Here is a 21,209-nt window from a genome sequence, read left to right on the forward strand (position 1 = left end):
GAGGAATACGGCCCGAACAGCCGGGCCTAAAGCCCAACCAGCAACACCCAAAACGACCGATTGATAACTATATATTTTGAATTGAAATTCATTGCCGCCACCCACCATAGGCCAAACATTTCATAAACTACCAGGTTTTTGTCTCTTACATCTCTCTATTTATACTTGTTCCCGATGGTTGACTCAAAACTTCGGCGGCGGCAGCAGCAGCAGCGAACATCTTCCTTACTTCTTATAATATTTATCTTCCCTAATTACATCACCATATTTTTTTGTAAATGCAGAAAGGTATAGACAATATCAATAAATAATTGTCATAATTGTAAGTGGTGTATAATATATAATTGTAGCATCATATATAGATATATATATATATATAATAAAATGGGAATTAGTTAAAAACCATCTTGATCAAGTCAAACTCTACCTAACCAACTTGGCCATGTATATTCTCTTATTACAATCTGATAGATGAATATAAACACAACTAAACCATCTTATTAAATTTATAAATATATTTAAGCCCGTTCTTTAGTCACACTTTGTGTGAGACACGTAAATTCGCAACAAGATGAAACAATTCGTTAATTTTTCTTTCGTCGTTAAAGACTATTATATAGCCATTTGGAAAAATGTCAACTCATTAAAGTCTGTTTGGATATAGAAATACTTTCAACCTATCTCATTTTATCTTATCATTACAATTTTTTAAAATTTCTATACAAAATATAATAAACAATTTAACTTTTTCAAATTATAAAATAATAATAATATTAAAAAATAATATTCTAATAATATTTTATTCAACTCATTTAAAATCATCTCATCTCACTATTCAAACGATTCTCGAAAAATAATGAGCTTAAATTACGCCATGAGAAAATCAAGAATGATAGTGGCCGTGGGAAACTGAAGAAAAAGTTTTTCCAAATTCCTACTGCAAGTGCATGAGCCTCCAAGGTTTACCAGGTATAAATTATTATTAAATTCTATTATATGGCCAACTGAAATTGGCTGCCTCACAAAAAACAAGGCAGGCTGAGGGTTGAAACTCGAAAGAGATGTGAATGATTTTATAATTTCACACATCTCAACTGCTCTGTTTTATTTAATTGTGTATAAATAACGGCCAAACCTTTATATGCTTCATCAACCCATGCAACAGGTTTCGAACAAGATGAAGAATCTGATCATTACGAGCACCACATCCTTTCTCATTTGTCTCGTCATTTTTCATGGGATTTCAACTCCTGCATTGGTCGAAGCAAGAAACTTGCAAGGTGTAAAACATTTAGACATTATCTTTTTAATTCTATCGATCAAACTGCATGAAAATTAGCCTATAATTGCTTTTATGTTCTCCTATCAATGTACCATGTCAATATGATTAAACCTTAGGTATATATTATATCTTATGGTTTGTTGAAAGGCAAATACAAGAGAAAACAACTCTACTAATACCAATGTGCTGTATGTTTCGTGGCTATTGTAGACAGCTCAAGCATCTCATTTGGCAACATAGATTGCATCAAAAGACCCAATCCATCGCCGCCGCCGCCTCCAAAAAGAGCACCACCACAGATACCAGTTTCAGAAGATAAATTTTTCTTGAGATCTCCTCCAAATCTATCAACATCTTCAATTTAAATTGATGTATGGGTCTATATTTACGAAGATAGTGTATTTTGTTTTCTTCATTGTTGTCTGTGTAATTTTTTATTCCTTTTAGGTTTCCAAAACATCTAGATTCTGAATAATTAAGGGTGAATATAGTCTGTGCAAGAATTTCTAGGTTCCTCATCCTATGTAGCCAATATAATTAAGTGTTTTTGTAGTCTCTGATCTCATACCTTATAATTTTCTGAATAATGAATATAACAGCCCAAAGAGCCTAACAGTCGTTGGAAGGATTCAGCCCGAGACTATTCACTCGTTTGGTTAATAGAAGAGATGCAGTAAAAATTGAAAGTTAAATAAAATATTATTAATATATAATTTTTTTCATATTATTTTTGTTTTAAAATTTGAAAAAATGAATTATTTATTATATTTTGTGTGGTAGTTTGAAAAAATTGTAATAATTTTATAAGATGAGATGAGATGAAATAGTTTGATCTGTATAACCAAACCAGGCTAGACAAGCTTCAAGCTTGTGCTTAATTCCATGAATTTCTTCATTCAAACCTAAGACAAGGTTCAAGCTCATGCTTATTTCGATCCAATGGATTTGGTTATATATATATATATATATATATATATATATATATAAGCTTCAAATATTTAAATTTTAAGATTTAGGGTACGTTTGGTTAGCAAACTCTTTTCAACTCATTATTATAATTTTTTTAAATTTTAACACAAAATATAATAAACAATTTAACTTTTTCAAATTTTAAAATAATAATAATATTAAAAAATAATATTCTAATAATATTTTATCATCTTAACTCAACTCAGTTCAACATCTAAATGCAGCAGAATGAAAGACATGTATGACATATAAATTGATTCAAAACAATTAAAACTGCTCTAATAATAATTTTAAAATATATTAGAGACTCAATAAATATAATAAAACGTACAAAAACTCTACGTGTAGTTATTTTTATATATTTTTTGTGTATTTCACTAATATAATTAGTTGTGTTATTTTTTTTAATATAAAATAAATATTTTAACTAATCACATCAATAAAATAGACAAAATTAACCATATATAACAAAAGTCTAAAACTTATTTTACCTATCTATCTCTCGCCTTGTGTCAGAACCGAGTAATTTTGCTTGGGCTATCTTTTGGGGCGGGGTAAGTTCAACCTAAGCTTACATCGTCTAAGTCGCTCTCGGCCTGTTTTTGTTGGGAGTCCAGCCCAACACAAGCTCAGCCTAACCATTTAAGGCATACACATTCATGACCTATCCAATTCAACCCACAAAACCAGAAGAGCTCGGCCCACTCCATGTCGGTCAGACTCAGACCACAGACCACCGTCTGTTGATACGGAGATATTTATGTATGTATCCGGTCATAAATATATATAAATTTTTTTAAATAAATAAATGAATGATGACATTTATAATGTAAGACGAGAAAAAAATAGAAAAAAATGAAATTTCGATAAATCTTATTTTTAAAGAGACCTTACCATTAATTTGAAATTTCTTAATCAATTTTCATCCACGTCTATAGAACTTTCGCGGAAAATAAATGAAAACAGTGAAGAAGGAAAAAGCGAAGAAAGAGGCCCTTCTTAAGAAAGAGGTGGGGTCCCTTTTTCCGTGTAATAATGTCTATACAATTATCCATCTCTCTCTTCCCTTGCTCTTGCAGGTAACGCCAACCAAATTCACACCAAACAAGATCGCCTTCTTAAACTCCAACAAACAACGGCAACAACAGCATCAAACCTCTCTCTCTCTCTAATAATTAATAAACGAAGTTTGTTCTTTATTTCTTCTTCTTCTTCTTCCTGTTCTTCTTCAATGGAAAACCGAAACGAGATTAGGGAAAGAAAGAAGGTGGTGGATGGGGCTTTGTCAGGGTTCTCTCCTGTCTCTTCTCCTCGAATTTTTTGGAAATCTCGAAAGAGATCAGGTAGTGTCAGTTCTCTCTCTCTCTCTCTCTGACATTTGCATGATTAATTCCAAAGAGAACCTTAGCAACCCTTATCCCTGCTTGAAAACTGGCCTGTGTAATCTGGAGGTCAAGATTCATACCGATTGTAGTATTTGCTTAGTTTTAGAGGAGATCTCTGCGTAGCTTGTTTTTCCTACAGATTTATGTAGAGATTCTCGTACAGTCTGCACTTTCTGATTGCTTTACTCAACCAGCCCCCCCAAAAAAAGGAGTAAAGTCCATCCAAACAGTCTTGATGAATTATTGATTTTGGGAAAATCATACCATACCCGCCCATGTAACATGATTATTAGGAGTCTGCACACTGAAATTCTATAAACCAAATAGATTGTATTAGATTAATATCATCAAAGAATTCAGCTACCACAATCCTCACTCATTGTGTGTTCAAGCTAGAGGCGAGAGAGAGAGAGAGAAGACATAACACAGTATCAAAAGTTTCAGACTTTCCTCGTACATACGCTAATCAAATCAATCTCTCTCTCTCTCTCTCTGAATCATCGGTGTATTTATTTATTTCATTTTATGTTAAATTCCACGTCTTGACTCTAGTATTAGGGAGGATGGGCTTTAAACAAAGCAGGTCAGATTAACCTTTTCTGTTTTATGCTTATTGGGCTCATATAATCTTCTTCTATCTATAATTTCTTTATTTTTCTATAAATAATAATAATAAAGAAAAATATGAGCCCAAATTTCTTTATTGGGCTCATATAATCTCCTAGGGAGGCGTTAGTTTGGAAAGCCATTCGGTGCCTGAGCCAATCTAAGTTTGTCCGGTGACGGATTTAAGCTTAGTTGATTCACCACTAGAAGCAATTCCTGTTCTAAGTATACTGTTGGGAGGTGAGGAGTTGTAGGTGATAAAAACAAAAGGGAGCAGTGACCAGGAGAGTAGCCAAGAGGGTGAAGAGGTCGAGTCTCATGAGTCATATCACCGAGTCCTAACCCAACCTATGCCAAGAAGAGGAGAGGTTTTCCAAATATTCTCCAGAGAGTGGCTGAGAGATCCAAACATTGCCGACCTAGATTATCTTGATCTTGAATTCCCTCAACCAAATTTACATACTTTCTCCAATATCACTTTACCTTGTTTCCACAACATACGATCATCCGAAAACCATAGTCTTGGAAAGAAAAAGGCTACGGATCCGTTGTTAAACACCTTCACAGATCTGCACCTCACAAGCCTCTACAATCTATCTGTATTCTACGATAGATTCAAGATCTTCTCTTGGTTCTGCGAAGAGAAGTTAAAGAGTCTCGAAGCCAAGCTAGAAGCCTTGGAGAAGGAGACCTTAGCACCAAAAGGCGTGGAAGAAGAGTCCTTAAAGATCCTCAAACAACTGGAAAGGAGGATCTCAGATCTGGAGGACAGCCAGCAACAGTAGATGACCTCTAGCTGGAATATCTCTAGAGAAAGCACTCACTACAAAGACGCCTTAATAGCAACACAAGAGATCTCTGCAGACAGAAAGCCAAAGGGATTTGTACAACCCGAGGCCGAAGGAAACGAAAAGATCTCAGCAGCCATCAAGCAGAACAACTTCATTATTCAGCTCCTGATCACCCAAGGAAGGTAGATCGAAGAGCTCCAGCAGCAAGTACGAGTTCTAAGGGTAGAAATAGCCCAAGCAGCAAAAGCACAAAGGCCGGAAGTTTCACTTTCCGACGACGTACTTGCAGATCTAACCAAGAAGTTCGAAGGACTGAAGGTGGAAAAGGCGAAAAAGAAAGAAAAACCAAAGTACTATCGGTACGAGAACCCGTTCACCAAACCATCAAAATGAGTCATACCAGGACTCTAGTCTTGGATCCTCCTGTAACAAGGAGAAACTATGAAAGGGGTGAGTCATCAAACACCCAGGCGAATCCTCCATACGAGGATCAGATACGGGACTACCGCCTCTGGAACAGAATCAAATATGAGGCACGAAGGAGGCTCCCAGGAGCATCAGGAAATAGGGCCGGAGCAAGGACCCTAGAAGAAAAGCTGAATCCAGATAGAGAGCTGAAATTAGCCCAAAAGAGAAGGGTTAACTTGGTACCAGCAGAAACACTGTATGCCTCAGGGCTGAACGAGCCAAGAAATCAGGTATACCAGCACTATAGCGAGTTCAGACACCTAGTGGTTAACGACCAACTAGACATGAACTTCGTCCAGGAGGAAAGCTATAGACAACTACAAAGAAGTGGTTTCGAGATGATACACCTTGGCATGGCCATGGTAATGATAACCACGCTGCACAGAAAGAAGGCAGGAGTAACAGCCTGCGTAGTCTTCAGAGACACCCGATGGGAAAACTCGGCTCAAGGATATCTCGGGACAATAGAGATAGACCTTTCTGAAGGAGCCCAGATGGTATACGTAGTACCAAATTTCGCCTGTAGTATACACGACTTCTACCACTACTTCCAAGTCTGTGTAATGACAAAAGGATACGAAGACTTTGTCGCAGGAGAAAGCAACATATTAGTCACAAGAGCATTCGTTGGCCGCATAACGAATGAAAATGTAATAAATTTCCGGTACAGCGTATCAGGAGTCGTGGACTACCTGACCACAAGGGGAATGAACGTAATCCCAGCTCAGGGGTTGACAACAACTCACTTAAGGGGATTAGAATGGAGGGCAAACCCCTCAGCCATAGCAGGCCCAATACAAGCTCCACAAAGATTTCAAACCAGGGACAACACAGACGGTTCGACCTCCCTAAGGTTCGCAGACTACAGGGATGTCCCGGCAAAGAAAGCACAGATAATTGATGAAGAAGAGGACGAAGAATTAACCACCTCAGAGTTCGCCGGAGTCCTTTGGGGAGAAAACGAAGATGAAGGAGACTGGCCAGAACCAGATCCGGAGGAGCTAAGAAAAGCAAGGGCTGAAGCCGATAGACGTTGGAGAGAAGAAAACCCAGACGCAGACGCTCTGGGAGAAGAATCAGGGAAATATAATTTCCTTGTAAAATATACAGCCCCACAATGGGCTAACGAAGAAGTCACAATTACTGCCACAGGATGGGGAAGCGAAGAAGAAGACTGGGAAGCCCCGGAAGCCCCAGATCCAGAAGCAGAATTTGACTACCCACTACCACCACCAAAATATGACCAAACTGATGAAGAAGAAAAATGGGTAAACCCATTTTCTTTTCCGGATGAGGAGGGGGGAATAGCTGAAAAAGAAGAAATCATGGCACCAGTCATTATGGAAGACGATTTTGGGGAACTAGATTACCCAAAATTGCTAAAAATGATGACTAAATGCGAAGAAAATGCAGCGGAAATAGCTGGCAGCAGTCTGGTGACAGGAGGAGATAATGAAGCCATGTCCAGACAAGTGGCAAACCCACTCTATGCACCAGCAAATGCAGCAAACAATGGCGTCCCAACCCCGATAAGCATGGAAGGATGCAGATTCCCAAGAAATTACACACCTCCACCAAAGAAAATTTGGGAACTACCATCAGCAGGTACTAGAGACGGCCTGATGCTAATACTCCCCGACAACCCAGAAATGTACGATGAAGTCATAGGAAGATGGGAATCAGCCACCATCAACTATATCAACGGGATGAACTGGGATAGCAACCAAGACAAAGTCCTGGCAATAGAAAACATGCTAGGAGAAACAGAAAAACTATCATGGCAAACGTGGAGAGCTTCTTATGAAGGGAGCTATAATGCTGTGGTAGAAATGGCAGATGAAACACGAAATGTCACTTCTGCAGTAAGAAGGATGTTCACTGGAGAAGATGCCTACCAAGGAGACGTAGGAGCACAGAACAGGGCATACGTAGACCTAGAAAGATTAACATGCAAAGACATGAGTAAGGTATTCGAATACCTTAATCAATACAGGGCTCTAGCAGCAAAGTCAGGAAGGATGTGGGTTGACAGAGAACTTTCTGACAAGTTCTTCAGGAAATTACCACCTGTCATAGGCCCTGTGATAGAACAGTCTTTCTACACCAAACACCCTGGAGTCCTTGTAAACGTGCCACTCAGAATCTACTACACATGGCAATACCTGGCAGAAATGTGTAAGCAGGCAGCAGTACAAAGAAGCCTGAAGGACCTCTCATTCTGCAGGAAGGTTACAGTGCCAGGATATTACAAAGACCCAGATAAGAAGTATGGCCTGCGCAAGGCCAAAACTTACAAAGGAAAGCCCCACAAAACCCATGTCAGGGTTATCAAGAACAAAGACAAAGATAAGCAAAAGAAATGTGCCTGTTTTGTCTGTGGATCAACAGGACATTTCGCAAGAGAATGCCCGAGGAACGGAAAAGGCAATATAGAAAGGGCAGCATACCTGGATAATCTCCAACTACCACAAGACTGGGATGTTCTCTCAGTAGATCAAGGAGACCCGGACTCCGACGCTATTTGCAGCATGTCAGAAGGAGAACTCGGAGCCCTGAAAACCATTGCACCAGTATTCAATGATCCACTACCATACGAAGAAGCCTATGAATGGGCTTTCGTAATAATCCAAATGGAAATAAAAGGAGATCCGAGCCAAAGCTGGATGGTAAAGAGGCCGTTGGAAGAAGCCCAAGAAAAATGCAACCATCAATGGGTGGAAGGCCCAGATTACAAAGGGATAAAGCAAGACAAGAACTGTCATCATTGTGGGTCCCTCACAGAACTGAGGACAAGAATCAGATGTAGTAGCTGCGACCTACTGGATTGCCTCTTATGTGCGCGAGTTCATTTCGGCATCAGAATAAAAAGGGAAATGGAAGTCCGAAAGGAGTTCCAAGGCAAAGATCAGCTTATAGCTCAAATGTACGAACACAATCTGGCCCTGATCAAAGAAAATCAACAGCTAAGAGAACAGATTGAAGTACTAAGAGCTAGAAACAAAAGAGATGTAGAGCTTGAGAAAGAAGGAATAGTGGAAACGCTAGATGCAGAGTTCGAGGAGCTCAATCTCAGTAAAGAAGAAAAGATGAAGGCGGTCGCAGGCATTTCCTGCCTGGAAGAAAATTGGGTAGCAGGAGAAGCCCTTGGAAGAAAAGTAATCAACAAACTGTATAACGTGTTAATACGGTTTGTAATCCCAAAGGCAGACAAAGGAAAGGATCTGGAGTTCAAAGCAGCAGCCATACTGGACACAGGAGCAACAGTATGCTGTATAAACATTGCCAAGGTCCCAACTACAGCAATGGAGGATGCGGGCACACCCTCAACATTCCATGGGATCAACTCCAGTCAACTGGCCAAGAAGAGGATAAAAGCTGGAAAGATGTACGTGGGAAGCCAGTATTACAACATCCCGTACATCTACTGTTTCGACATGACACTCCCAGGAGTAGATATGCTGATTGGATGTAACTTCATTCGATCAATGGGAGGAGGATTGAGAATTGAAGGGAGTCAACTGACGTTCTACAGGAACGTCTCCTCAATAGAAACAACGCTTGCCCCACAGAAAATAGCAGGCTTGCTGACCTTGGAAGAAGAAGAACAGTTTACTTGCGACAACTGGGTCACAGCAGCAAACTTAGAATTACCAGGAAAAGTGATGGGGAGCAAGTTCGAAGGAAGATACAAACCTTTGCTTAAAGAACTCGAAGCTCAGGGGTACATTGGAGAAGAACCTCTTAAGCACTGGGCAAAGAATGGGATAAAATGCAAGCTGGAAATTATAAATCCAGATATCACCATCGAGTCTAAACCCATTGGAAAAGTCCCTCCAATAGTAGAGGATCAGTATCGAAGACACATCGATGCATTGCTGAAGGTAGGAGTAATTCGGAAGAGCAACAGTAGACACCGAACTAAGGCAATGATTGTCAACTCAGGGACATCAATTGATCCAAAAACAGGAAAAGAGGTCAAAGGGAAAGAAAGAATGGTGCTAGACTACAGGGCCTTGAACATGAATACCCACAAAGACCAGTATTCCTTACCAGGAATATCGTCCATAATCAAGAGAATAGCCGGAGCAAAGGTATTCTCAAAATTTGACCTGAAAAGTGGATTCCACCAAGTAGTTATGGAGGAAGAATCCATCCCATGGACAGCCTTTGTCGTCCCAGGAGGGTTATACGAATGGTTGGTAATGCCATTTGGCCTAAGAAATGCACCAGCAATATTCCAGAGAAAAATGGATCAATGCTTCAGGGGAACAGAAGAATACATAGCAGTATACATTGACGATATACTGGTATTCTCCCCAGACGGAAAAAGCCATGCAGAGCACTTACGCAAGATGCTGGAAATCTGCAAAGATAATGGGCTCGTACTAAGCCCAACAAAGATGAAAATTGGGGTAAAAGAGATAGACTTCCTTGGAGCAACAATTGAAGACAGGAAGGTTCGGCTACAACCTCACATAATTCGCAAGATAGCTGATGTCAAGGAAGAAAGCCTCAAGACACTAAAAGGGCTGAGATCCTGGCTAGGGATCATAAACTATGCCAGGGCCCACATTCCCAAATGTGGAACATTACTTGGGCCGCTATACCAGAAGGTAGGAGCCCATGGAGATAAAAGATGGACCGACTCAGACTGGAAGCTAGTAGCCCAAATAAAAGGAATGGTCCAGAAGTTACCGGATTTAGAACTGCCCCCACAAAAATGCCACATCATCCTAGAAACAGATGGATGCATGGATGGATGGGGAGGAGTATGCAAATGGGCACCTTTCAAAGGAGCTCGAAAAAGTGAGGAAAAGATCTGTGCATACGCATCCGGTAAATTTCCAAACCCTAAATCGACAATTGATGCAGAAATATATGCAGTAATGGAGACAATGGAATCTCTTAAGATCTATTATATGGATCAAAAGGAGATTACGATAAGGACTGATTGCCAGGCCATCATATCATTTCACGACAAACAGTCCCATAAGAAACCTTCTAGGGTAAGGTGGATGGCTTTCTGCGACTATATAACTGGGTCTGGAATCTGTGTAAAATTCGAACACATAAAGGGAGAGGATAATCAGCTAGCTGACCAACTCTCTAGATTAACAACAGCGGTGGCATTAACAATATGCAAACAGGAGGATCATCCGAGGGTCTACGACCTAGAGACAATGAAGAAATTGTCACTATTCCTCAAAGCACCGCTCAAGGAATCCGAACCGAACCAACCCTCGTTTTGGGACCAGAAGGAATCGTACAGCCGGAAAGAGAAGCTCTCTACTATAACCCTGACATCTTCACTACAGTCCAGGGGGTCATCACTGAATATGGAGAACCCCCAATCATCCAATACCGGCGAAACCAAGCAGTACGATGGGACGTTAAGGAACAAAGACAGCGCCTCGCCTCCAGGATCAAGGCAGATTACCTACAGAACCTCCGAGAAGCCGCCGCCTCCGTTGAATGGATCCTACGGAAGGAAGCTGACTACTGCAACAACTGTGCAACCCAGGACAACTGGGCAGGGAACCTACTCCCCCATGTGAATGACAGGCAGAGAATCCTGTCAGAATTAGTGGAAAGGCTCAATGAGCTGTCGCGCATGGCAGACCGCGACATATAACTTTACTTTAAGCACGTGTGTAAAGCTGAAATATATCAGCTACTTTATTTACTTTTTACGTGTAAAAGCATGCTTTACAGCACACTTTCGGTGCTACTTGTAAAAGGAATCTCTTAGTGCGATCTAACAGTTGTCTATGGGGCCCATCAAAGCGCACCTGACTGTGTTGTCAACCCCTGAGCTGGGATTACGTTCATTCCTCTTGTGGTCAGGTAGTCCACGACTCCTGATACGCTGTACCGGAAATTTATTACATTTTCATTCGTTATGCGGCCAACGAATGCTCTTGTGACTAATATGTTGCTTTCTCCTGCGACAAAGTCTTCGTATCCTTTTGTCATTACACAGACTTGGAAGTAGTGGTAGAAGTCGTGTATACTACAGGCGAAATTTGGTACTACGTATACCATCTGGGCTCCTTCAGAAAGGTCTATCTCTATTGTCCCGAGATATCCTTGAGCCGAGTTTTCCCATCGGGTGTCTCTGAAGACTACGCAGGCTGTTACTCCTGCCTTCTTTCTGTGCAGCGTGGTTATCATTACCATGGCCATGCCAAGGTGTATCATCTCGAAACCACTTCTTTGTAGTTGTCTATAGCTTTCCTCCTGGACGAAGTTCATGTCTAGTTGGTCGTTAACCACTAGGTGTCTGAACTCGCTATAGTGCTGGTATACCTGATTTCTTGGCTCGTTCAGCCCTGAGGCATACAGTGTTTCTGCTGGTACCAAGTTAACCCTTCTCTTTTGGGCTAATTTCAGCTCTCTATCTGGATTCAGCTTTTCTTCTAGGGTCCTTGCTCCGGCCCTATTTCCTGATGCTCCTGGGAGCCTCCTTCGTGCCTCATATTTGATTCTGTTCCAGAGGCGGTAGTCCCGTATCTGATCCTCGTATGGAGGATTCGCCTGGGTGTTTGATGACTCACCCCTTTCATAGTTTCTCCTTGTTACAGGAGGATCCAAGACTAGAGTCCTGGTATGACTCATTTTGATGGTTTGGTGAACGGGTTCTCGTACCGATAGTACTTTGGTTTTTCTTTCTTTTTCGCCTTTTCCACCTTCAGTCCTTCGAACTTCTTGGTTAGATCTGCAAGTACGTCGTCGGAAAGTGAAACTTCCGGCCTTTGTGCTTTTGCTGCTTGGGCTATTTCTACCCTTAGAACTCGTACTTGCTGCTGGAGCTCTTCGATCTGCCTTCCTTGGGTGATCAGGAGCTGAATAATGAAGTTGTTCTGCTTGATGGCTGCTGAGATCTTTTCGTTTCCTTCGGCCTCGGGTTGTACAAATCCCTTTGGCTTTCTGTCTGCAGAGATCTCTTGTGTTGCTATTAAGGCGTCTTTGTAGTGAGTGCTTTCTCTAGAGATATTCCAGCTAGAGGTCATCTACTGTTGCTGGCTGTCCTCCAGATCTGAGATCCTCCTTTCCAGTTGTTTGAGGATCTTTAAGGACTCTTCTTCCACGCCTTTTGGTGCTAAGGTCTCCTTCTCCAAGGCTTCTAGCTTGGCTTCGAGACTCTTTAACTTCTCTTCGCAGAACCAAGAGAAGATCTTGAATCTATCGTAGAATACAGATAGATTGTAGAGGCTTGTGAGGTGCAGATCTGTGAAGGTGTTTAACAACGGATCCGTAGCCTTTTTCTTTCCAAGACTATGGTTTTCGGATGATCGTATGTTGTGGAAACAAGGTAAAGTGATATTGGAGAAAGTATGTAAATTTGGTTGAGGGAATTCAAGATCAAGATAATCTAGGTCGGCAATGTTTGGATCTCTCAGCCACTCTCTGGAGAATATTTCGAAAACCTCTCCTCTTCTTGGCATAGGTTGGGTTAGGACTCGGTGATATGACTCATGAGACTCGACCTCTTCACCCTCTTGGCTACTCTCCTGGTCACTGCTCCCTTTTGTTTTTATCACCTACAACTCCTCACCTCCCAACAGTATACTTAGAACAGGAATTGCTTCTAGTGGTGAATCAACTAAGCTTAAATCCGTCACCGGACAAACTTAGATTGGCTCAGGCACCGAATGGCTTTCCAAACTAACGCCTCCCTAGGAATAGGTAACTTAGCCTGACATTCTTTGTCAAGCTCTGAAGCCTGACATTATATGAGCCCAATAATAATAATTTCTACTTATCAAAAAAAAAATTTCTTTATTTTTCTAGGCATGTCGCATTTGTTTCAGCTTAAGCCCAAATTGCCTATTTTAATTACTTTGAAGTTTGAATATTTTATTATTATTATTTTTTAAATTTTCTTTACCTATTAATAATTTCTTAGTAAAATACTTTCATTAAAAAAAAGGAAATATGACAACATATCGAAAATATTTTTCCATTTAAAATAGGGAAGGTGTTTGACAGGGGAATACCTGCAGGTCTGGAATTGGTTACATGGGCCTGAGTTAGGTCAGATTGTCTAGTTTTCTGTCTGGGCGGTGAGTTACAATATGTCACATGATGTGGTTAGGTACCCCTTTTCTACCAAGTTTAGCTTCGTATTTTATATTGCCCTACCTTAATCATTTTATCTACTATATATTCATTAATTGATTGACCACGTTCTTATTACACATTTTAATATGTCGGTAATAGTGTCCACTTCCACCAGAGAGATTAATGGAAGATAGAACGGAGACAAAATATATCCCAAACCCAATTGACGGGGCTGTTTGGTTTTTGCAAATAAAAAATGTTACGCTCACGGGTATCTGTGTGCACGGTTACTCGCATGATCGATGAAATTAGTGTGCACGGGCAGCCTGTGCTATTTGCGCACTTTACTAATATAATTGGTTGCATTACTTTTTTTTTAATATAAAATAATGTTTTGGGCAATCACATCAGTAAAGTAAGTAAGGAGTACGCAAAAATAATTGTATGTAACAGAACTCATATACGATGATATATATGATGATATTAATGAGCATTTTTTGTTTGAAACTGATTTACCAAATGCTTTTCCAAATTTGGTTACCATTATGTCACATGTAAGGTGGGATTTATTGTACATCCAAGCACGGATCATAATTGGATGGCAAAATAATATGTGGTATGTTCTGTATATATGCTTACATTTTGATCGAAATGGCGAGTAAGACTATCCTTTATTACCGGTTTTCTTCTTTTGATGTATGCATAGGCTGTATTTTTCCAATGTTATAGGATTCCCGAGGATGTTTTACATTTCTTGGAGTCCCTTCTGAAAGGTCGATTCTATACCTAACTTTGCACCAACCATGCTTGGATGTTTCACCTTCTTTCCTGTGCACCTTTTGTATTTTAAGCTACTGCAAAACAAAATCTGTACGAGTATATATCGAAATGAATTGTTGGGTGGGGGTAAGAATGAAGTGAAAATGTGAAATGATGGATCTATCCTCAAATCTTCTTGGTTTGTGTTGGAATAATTTGTTTGTAGTTGCATACTTCTATAAATGCAATTTCAATTTCCTATTAGCTTTCTGTTTTACTTCTTATTCATACATAAAGTAATGCACTCAAAATGTGAAGCATACAAATTTAAAGTGATCTAGAGATGCTAATAAAAAATTATTTTTACCCAATCCATGTAGGGATTAATGTTGAGAGCATTAATTTGCAGTTGTGGTTGTGACAAAACTTTGCAATATGAACCAGATTTTACACATGGCAATTAAATCATTGTTAGAATGTTGATCAGGATCAAATTTTGCCTCGAGATTTCCGACTGCTTGAGTCGGTTTTTATAGATTAGAGCAATATTAGTTGTACACACATGCATGCTTAGGGCTGGCATATCTTCTCTTAATGTATTTTGCATGTTGGCATTTGTAACAAACCAAATTGTTGTTTGATGCGATCTGCATCCAAACATTGAAGATTGTCCCTTGTAATCACCACGTGGGATACAAGAAATGGCATAACGATATTGCTTCCTTATCATGTTTGATAGTGTATAAATATGCAGCGTCTCTAAGTTTGTTGGAACTAGAATAGTAACTTGTTTCCAACAGCTAGCGGGAGGAATTTAGACAAGCTAACGGAAGACAATGCTAATGAAACACCCAACAAACAGGAAGAACCTATGAGTACTGAAGAGAAGGTGCAGGAATCTGCTGCAATTTCTGAGCTCTCTGAGCGTCGAAAGGCTCTGTTTGAACCATTAGATCCTATAACGGATATAAATGGCCGGCGACCATCAGCTGAATCTCTACTCCCGCCACCCGACTTTGACTCCACGAGCTATCCCCGAGGCTGGCTGATTGGGAAGAAGAGAAAACTAGTCAATGTGGATGTTGTTGAGAGCATGCGGAAGATTGCTATCCAAGAAATGAACAGGAAGGTCCTATTCCCAAACCCCCACCTTGTTTTCAACCGCAGACTGCACGCACGTAGACACACATTGAGAGAGAGAGAGAGATCATGGATGTTATGACCGCTGCAACACAAAATGATCCATCTCTTTTTTACACTTTGCAGGACCGGGAGATCGATGGCCTAAATCAGCAATTGGAAGAGGATGCTCAATGCCTAGAACACCTGCAGCTCCAGCTTCTACAAGAAAGAAGCAAACGTACCGAGATCGAGAGAGAAAACACAATGCTGCAAGAGCAGATATCCATGTTGATGAACATGATACAGGACGAGTCGATGGGGGATGAAGGCCCAGATGAACCATAGTGGTCGTTTGCTTGTTTCATTGTTTGTTTATTTATTCTTTGGTAGGGTTGTCCAGAAAGAGTTCAATGCATTCATACAAAAAAAAAAAAAAAAAGCTTATAAATAAAAACATAGGTTGTTGGAAGTTCTAGTACATTGGATAGTTAATTTATATATTGTTGGTGGTGCTAGTACGTACATTGGATATGATTTATTTCTGTTTCTAGAAGTTCCAATCTCATATATATTAGAAGTACACATTCGAGTGGTTACTTCGTTTTTCCAACAATATTTAGCAAAATGAAAACGGCTATGTACGTGGACCGTGGTTCACAATATAACATCCAGGATCTCTCTCTCTCTCTCTCTCTCAATGTGAACCGCAGACTGCAGCCACATGGCAGAGTAGTAGTAAATCGTAGAATGAAAGAAGGTATCCGCGTCGGATGATCCACAAACTCACATGCAGATGGATTCACCAATGCATACGAGATAATACAGATCGGTGGTATTACTGACCACTGGCAATATGAACATGTCAGGATCTTCCATCAACGTAAATTCCTTGCCTAACCTTTATAAGTTTCAGCGAACTATAGGTACAATATTCACAGGGGCCGGAATAAACTTAAGTTTCATGCTTCTTATAAGAAGATTAGACGAGGATCACTATCTAGCTTGATTGTCAGAATCTTCAGGCAAGCTAAACAAAAACTGTGGGAGAGATGCTATCCTTGGAAGATTAAGAAGAAGATCCGCAAATGAGTCCTTCCTCGACATGGCCTGCGGCTGTTTGCAGCCAGAAACACCAATGGATTCGCCCCAAGGTGCAGGAGATTCATCTGCATGCTTACTTTCATTTGCTGCCGCAGCAACAGCCACACCTATTTTCTGATCAGCATTTCCATCATCATCATCATCACGTTCAGCCTGCAGTTTTTGTGCAGGTGAAGGGTCTTTCTGCAGAAGGCAGCAGAGAGAATTGACCCTTGACATGAGTGACTGCTCATCAGAAGCCGATGTTAATTGAGAGTCGCTAAACAAGTACTGTGTAATCTCCTCCAGAATGTCTCTTCCATGTTGTTTCATGTCAGAAAAGATGGGATTTTCAGATGTCATCTGTTCTGCAATACAGTTTCCAATATGGCTCACTATATCACTCATAGACATTGATGGATGAAGTCCAGGCACTTTGATTTGATCCAAATGACTGAGCAACTTCGAACTCTGGCCTTCAATGCTCCTTATTTCTTCAATTGCATTAGTGTCCATCACTAAAGATAAGATGCTAGTTAGACTAGAACAACTATAAGGCAGTGTCTATATTAACAAAAAATTAAAAAACCAGAACACGGCTCTTAAGATGATTAAGGTATATATTTTGACGGAACCAAGTACCAGTAAATAATAACACAGCATGCAAAATAACAACAGCAAACATTCAGAGACATCCATCTACTACCAGTCCAAATAGACAATATATCAACCAAAAGAGAGCGGGAATCACACAATTATTACGTATCATCCTTACTCTCATACGGTATATACATTGTTTTCTAGAGATGCAAACTAAATTTCATCAAGGAGACTCATTAAGAGAAGGGCATGCATTTATCATCACATCAGATTCCAGTACTATAGACACATGAATACGTTGTCTTTTTGACTGAAATTATATCCAAAACAACTTTCCTTTCCAAGCTAAAAAATTTTACCTGAGCTGGGAGAAGAAGTTTCCTGGGAAAAATTTTCGAGAGTTCTACCAATGTAATCTTGTTCATTTTTTGCTGATGATGATTGAGCCTGAGAAGGTGATGCCACATCCCCCAAACCGAGGAAAGCAGGTCTCGCTTCACCATTTAAATCAAATGCACAGCTGGATTCATTTAGATCCTCAAACACAGCTACTCCCGGTTCGAAAAATGGGCAGTCTAACACAATTTCATGTTGTTGACTTAGAAAGTTTAGTCGAGGATCACATTGAATTAGCTTTTCAAAGTGCTTGCCCAGTGTGCCTGGTGGGCAATTCAGAAAATGTCGCCTGTGACAATATCAAAAGCTACATCAGCATCACATATTTGGAGTCCTAATTATGCAACAAACAGCAGTGATTCATGATATTTTTGCATTATGCTAAAGAAATCCCTTCTTACATTAATATTTTACCGACATTAAAAAGAAGCAGAAGCCAATAGAACTGCTTGCGTGTAAACAGTAAAACAACTATTAACTGAAGTACGGAGGAATGGATAAATCTTTATGTATTTCATAAGAAACGTTCCAATAAATACGTTGTAAAAACAGTACCAAATATTTGGCTACAAGAACATATTAGAGAAGCAACTGTCGCAAGGAAAATGTATGACTTCAATATAACAATAAATCAATTTGTATGAATCCAAGTTAACAGAGAACCCAATGATTTGGAAGAAATTCGGATAAATGATTTACAAGGACCCGAGCTTGACCTTCCAGGGCTTAGAATCACTTAGAGGCAGGGCACAAACAACATCAAGGCACACCCCGAGGTGTTGGTTGATAGACAAAACCTAATAAATGAGGCAGACAAGAGGGAGACACTTGAAGCTTCCCCTGATTTTCAAAGAGGCCCATTTGACATCCTAATTTAATGGAGCCAGATCAAAATATTTTAATTGAGCTACAGGAAACTACCTTCCTACTTTCACATGATGCCAGACCAACTAGCCATCAATTTCCAACAGTATGTCTGCGAAAGTTACTAACCTATTACCCAATTTCTGGAAACTAGCAATACTTCACAACAAAATAAGAACAATGCTTACTTTTGAAGCACATCTCATGCTCTAATGGTCCACAAGTGAGCGTTCGGGTTCGTGTAATTGTTTACTACAACTAGCAATTTTTCCCATGCACATACTAAATGCACCCTTTTATTAGTTAAAGAACAAAGAATGAAAATAATAAAACGGTTACATAAATATGGATTAGATCAAAGCATAAGAAAGTAAAGAAAGATGATGCTTATGCAAACCCAAAAATGGTGGATCTATGAAACAACACTCTTCTAACAAGTTGAAGTATCAATGGATATGAGTGCTACTTAGGAGATTTAAGTACATATATGCAGTATGCTAGCTTACTTATGAACTTAATATTCCAATTTTTTCAGTACTCTGATCATGTTACAAAGATTACAAAATATGATCATTTAATTGTTCCAAACAGGCTAACACCTATAGCATATTTGCTCATTTAGTCACTCGCTGACTTAGAGATCTAATGAGACAGATCAATATCATGGCAAGACTGATATTTGTGCAGTACCTATGTATGCTAGCTTGTCCACCTGTAAAATCTGATGTTGCCTGCCATAAGGTATGCTTCCTAGGCTGTGGGTTTGTCTCCCTAAAGAAAAGGGGCCGTCTGGCCAGCTGCATCATACAACAAAACACCAAACTACAATCAAAATCTAAATTTCATATAGACGATAATGATAATAAAAAATGAAAATGATACAAACAAGTATTAATTACCACAACATCCAAAGTTCCTGGTTCATCATCCGGGTAGTTTGCTTTGATTGCCACAATATCTGACCACTGAATTTCAATTTTATTCTTAAGACCACCATCAAGAACTTCCCACACAAGCTTATGTTTTGCAAAGTAACATTTTGCCACCAAGTCTCCCTCATACCTCGACTTATACTGCAACCATATAGAACTTAAAAATCAACACCAAGCACAACGTTTGCCAAAAGAACGTATTCTACATAAGAGTTTCAATCTCAATTGAGTCCAGAAATGAATGTAGATATACCTCCCACGTTCCAATTTTCAGAATGGCGCCTGGAAAATTTGAAGCCTTGAGCTTATCATTAGTACCCTTGTGATCCTTTTTGTCTACGTTGGCCAACTTCGAAGCGTTCTGTTGAGAGAGCTTCATTTGAATCAAATCCAAAAGGGACGGGCTCTTTCGGAGACGCAAGCCAAGTGGGCTTGGCTCATCCAGGGGATTGTACATTGAGGGAGGGATAGCCAAGGCGCCAGGTCCTGAATTCCACTGCTGGGAAAAAAACAATGCAAGGAAGTGAACAATTCCGACATTTAAAGAACAACATTTATGCCTATTTGGTTGCTGAGGAAGCACAAAAAGTAATAGAGAGTAGATTTCGAAAAGTGAATCTATGTTCGTTTGCAAGGGGGGTGTGTGTCTGTGTTAACTCTGTTTGGCAAATTCGAAAGTGAAAAAAGAAAAGGAAATTAGACTTATGCCATTGGTGACACAAACGATCGATGAGCTTTAAGAAGAAACTAATACAAGCAGCTCTATCCGTAAAAGGGAGTTGGGATATGTTACCGTCTGGCGTCTGGTTAGTTGGGAAGGGGGGGAAACTAAAAATGAACTCAATTAGCTCCGTTAGGTTGCTAATAAAGCATAGTAGGGTCTCAGAAATCATCAGAATGAAATCATAACTAACCAACACAATTAACTATTTATCATCAAAGAAAACATAATAAGCTGCGAGGAAAACAGGGTTCTGTTCAATAGCTGAAAAAGTGTAATAGAGAGAAAAGGAAATTTGATATTAAGCCATTGGTAGTAGAAAACCATAAATGATTAAGGTGCAATAAAAAACCATGATTAGCCACTGTATCTTACAGAAAACAAACAGAAACAGAAAAGTTTGCTCCTTTTGGTTGCTGAGAAAGCGTGGGAAAAAAAAAGGAATTTAATGTAAGCCGAGAAAACTCAAAACCTGTGGATACGAGTCGGTTTTGGATCGCTTGTTAAGCGGGCCGAGTTGATCTTCTAACGAGTCATCAACCTCCAGCTTCACCCTCAGCTTTTTCCGGCACTTGGTGTCCGATTCCATCCCGGAATTCATTAACTGAACCATCTAGCAACTGCGAGTCGACTCAATAACGGAGCGAGACACAACGATATCTTCGAATCACGAACGGCAGGGAATTTAATTCGGTGTGTTGACACGGCGAACCGGGGATTGTTTTAGGCGCTGGAGAGAAGATCTAAAGATCACAATGGCACAGAACGTAGAGGGAAGCTTTCATTTGACAGAGCCTCGGCCGAGTCACGGGCGCTACGCGTGCACGAAAGAATCGCCACGTGGCCATTGATGAACAGCGATGCACTTCTCGATTTTACTGAAATGTCCTTGATCCGGGCGGCAGAAGTGCCTCTTGTGGCGGTAATTTTGTCTATTTGTGTGGTAGTTGAGGGATGGTGACGTGTGGGCTATGAGTTGTTCGGTAGGGTCTAGATGACACGTGCGTCCACGCATGGAATTCAGATAAATGCGGGGCCCAGTTCGTGAACCTTCGTTCGGGGTGTGTTTCCTCTTGTCTTATAGTTGCAGTTAAGGTGATTGGCTGGTAACGCTACGTGGCAGTTCTAGTGTGGGTGTTTGACACGTAGGACAGGTCTTTATCCTTGTGGATA

The 21,209-nt window shown here is 40.1% G+C and overlaps 2 protein-coding genes across 2 annotated transcripts; one reads left to right on the forward strand and one right to left on the reverse strand.

The window, feature by feature from the left end:
• Positions 1–3,325: 3,325 nt before the first annotated feature.
• LOC121262564 (protein HEADING DATE REPRESSOR 1-like) lies at positions 3,326–16,039 on the forward strand. The gene is made up of 3 exons (XM_041165090.1): positions 3,326–3,594; positions 15,122–15,450; positions 15,588–16,039. The coding sequence occupies exons 1-3, from the start codon at positions 3,483–3,485 to the stop codon at positions 15,786–15,788; spliced, it is 642 nt and encodes a 213-aa protein (XP_041021024.1). The 5' UTR covers positions 3,326–3,482; the 3' UTR covers positions 15,789–16,039.
• A 214-nt stretch (positions 16,040–16,253) lies between these two features.
• Positions 16,254–20,853, reverse strand: LOC121262513. Its single transcript, XM_041165012.1, has 6 exons — positions 20,509–20,853; positions 19,569–19,811; positions 19,283–19,456; positions 19,074–19,180; positions 17,483–17,808; positions 16,254–17,041 (listed from the first exon to the last, which is right to left on the reverse strand). Exons 1-6 carry the CDS (start codon positions 20,647–20,649, stop codon positions 16,437–16,439), a joined length of 1,596 nt encoding a protein of 531 aa, XP_041020946.1. The 5' UTR covers positions 20,650–20,853; the 3' UTR covers positions 16,254–16,436.
• Between the last annotated feature and the right edge of the window lie 356 nt (positions 20,854–21,209).

The sequence above is a fragment of the Juglans microcarpa x Juglans regia genome, chromosome 1D (genome assembly GCF_004785595.1).
Source record: "Juglans microcarpa x Juglans regia isolate MS1-56 chromosome 1D, Jm3101_v1.0, whole genome shotgun sequence".
In the NCBI taxonomy this organism is placed as follows: domain Eukaryota; kingdom Viridiplantae; phylum Streptophyta; class Magnoliopsida; order Fagales; family Juglandaceae; genus Juglans; species Juglans microcarpa x Juglans regia.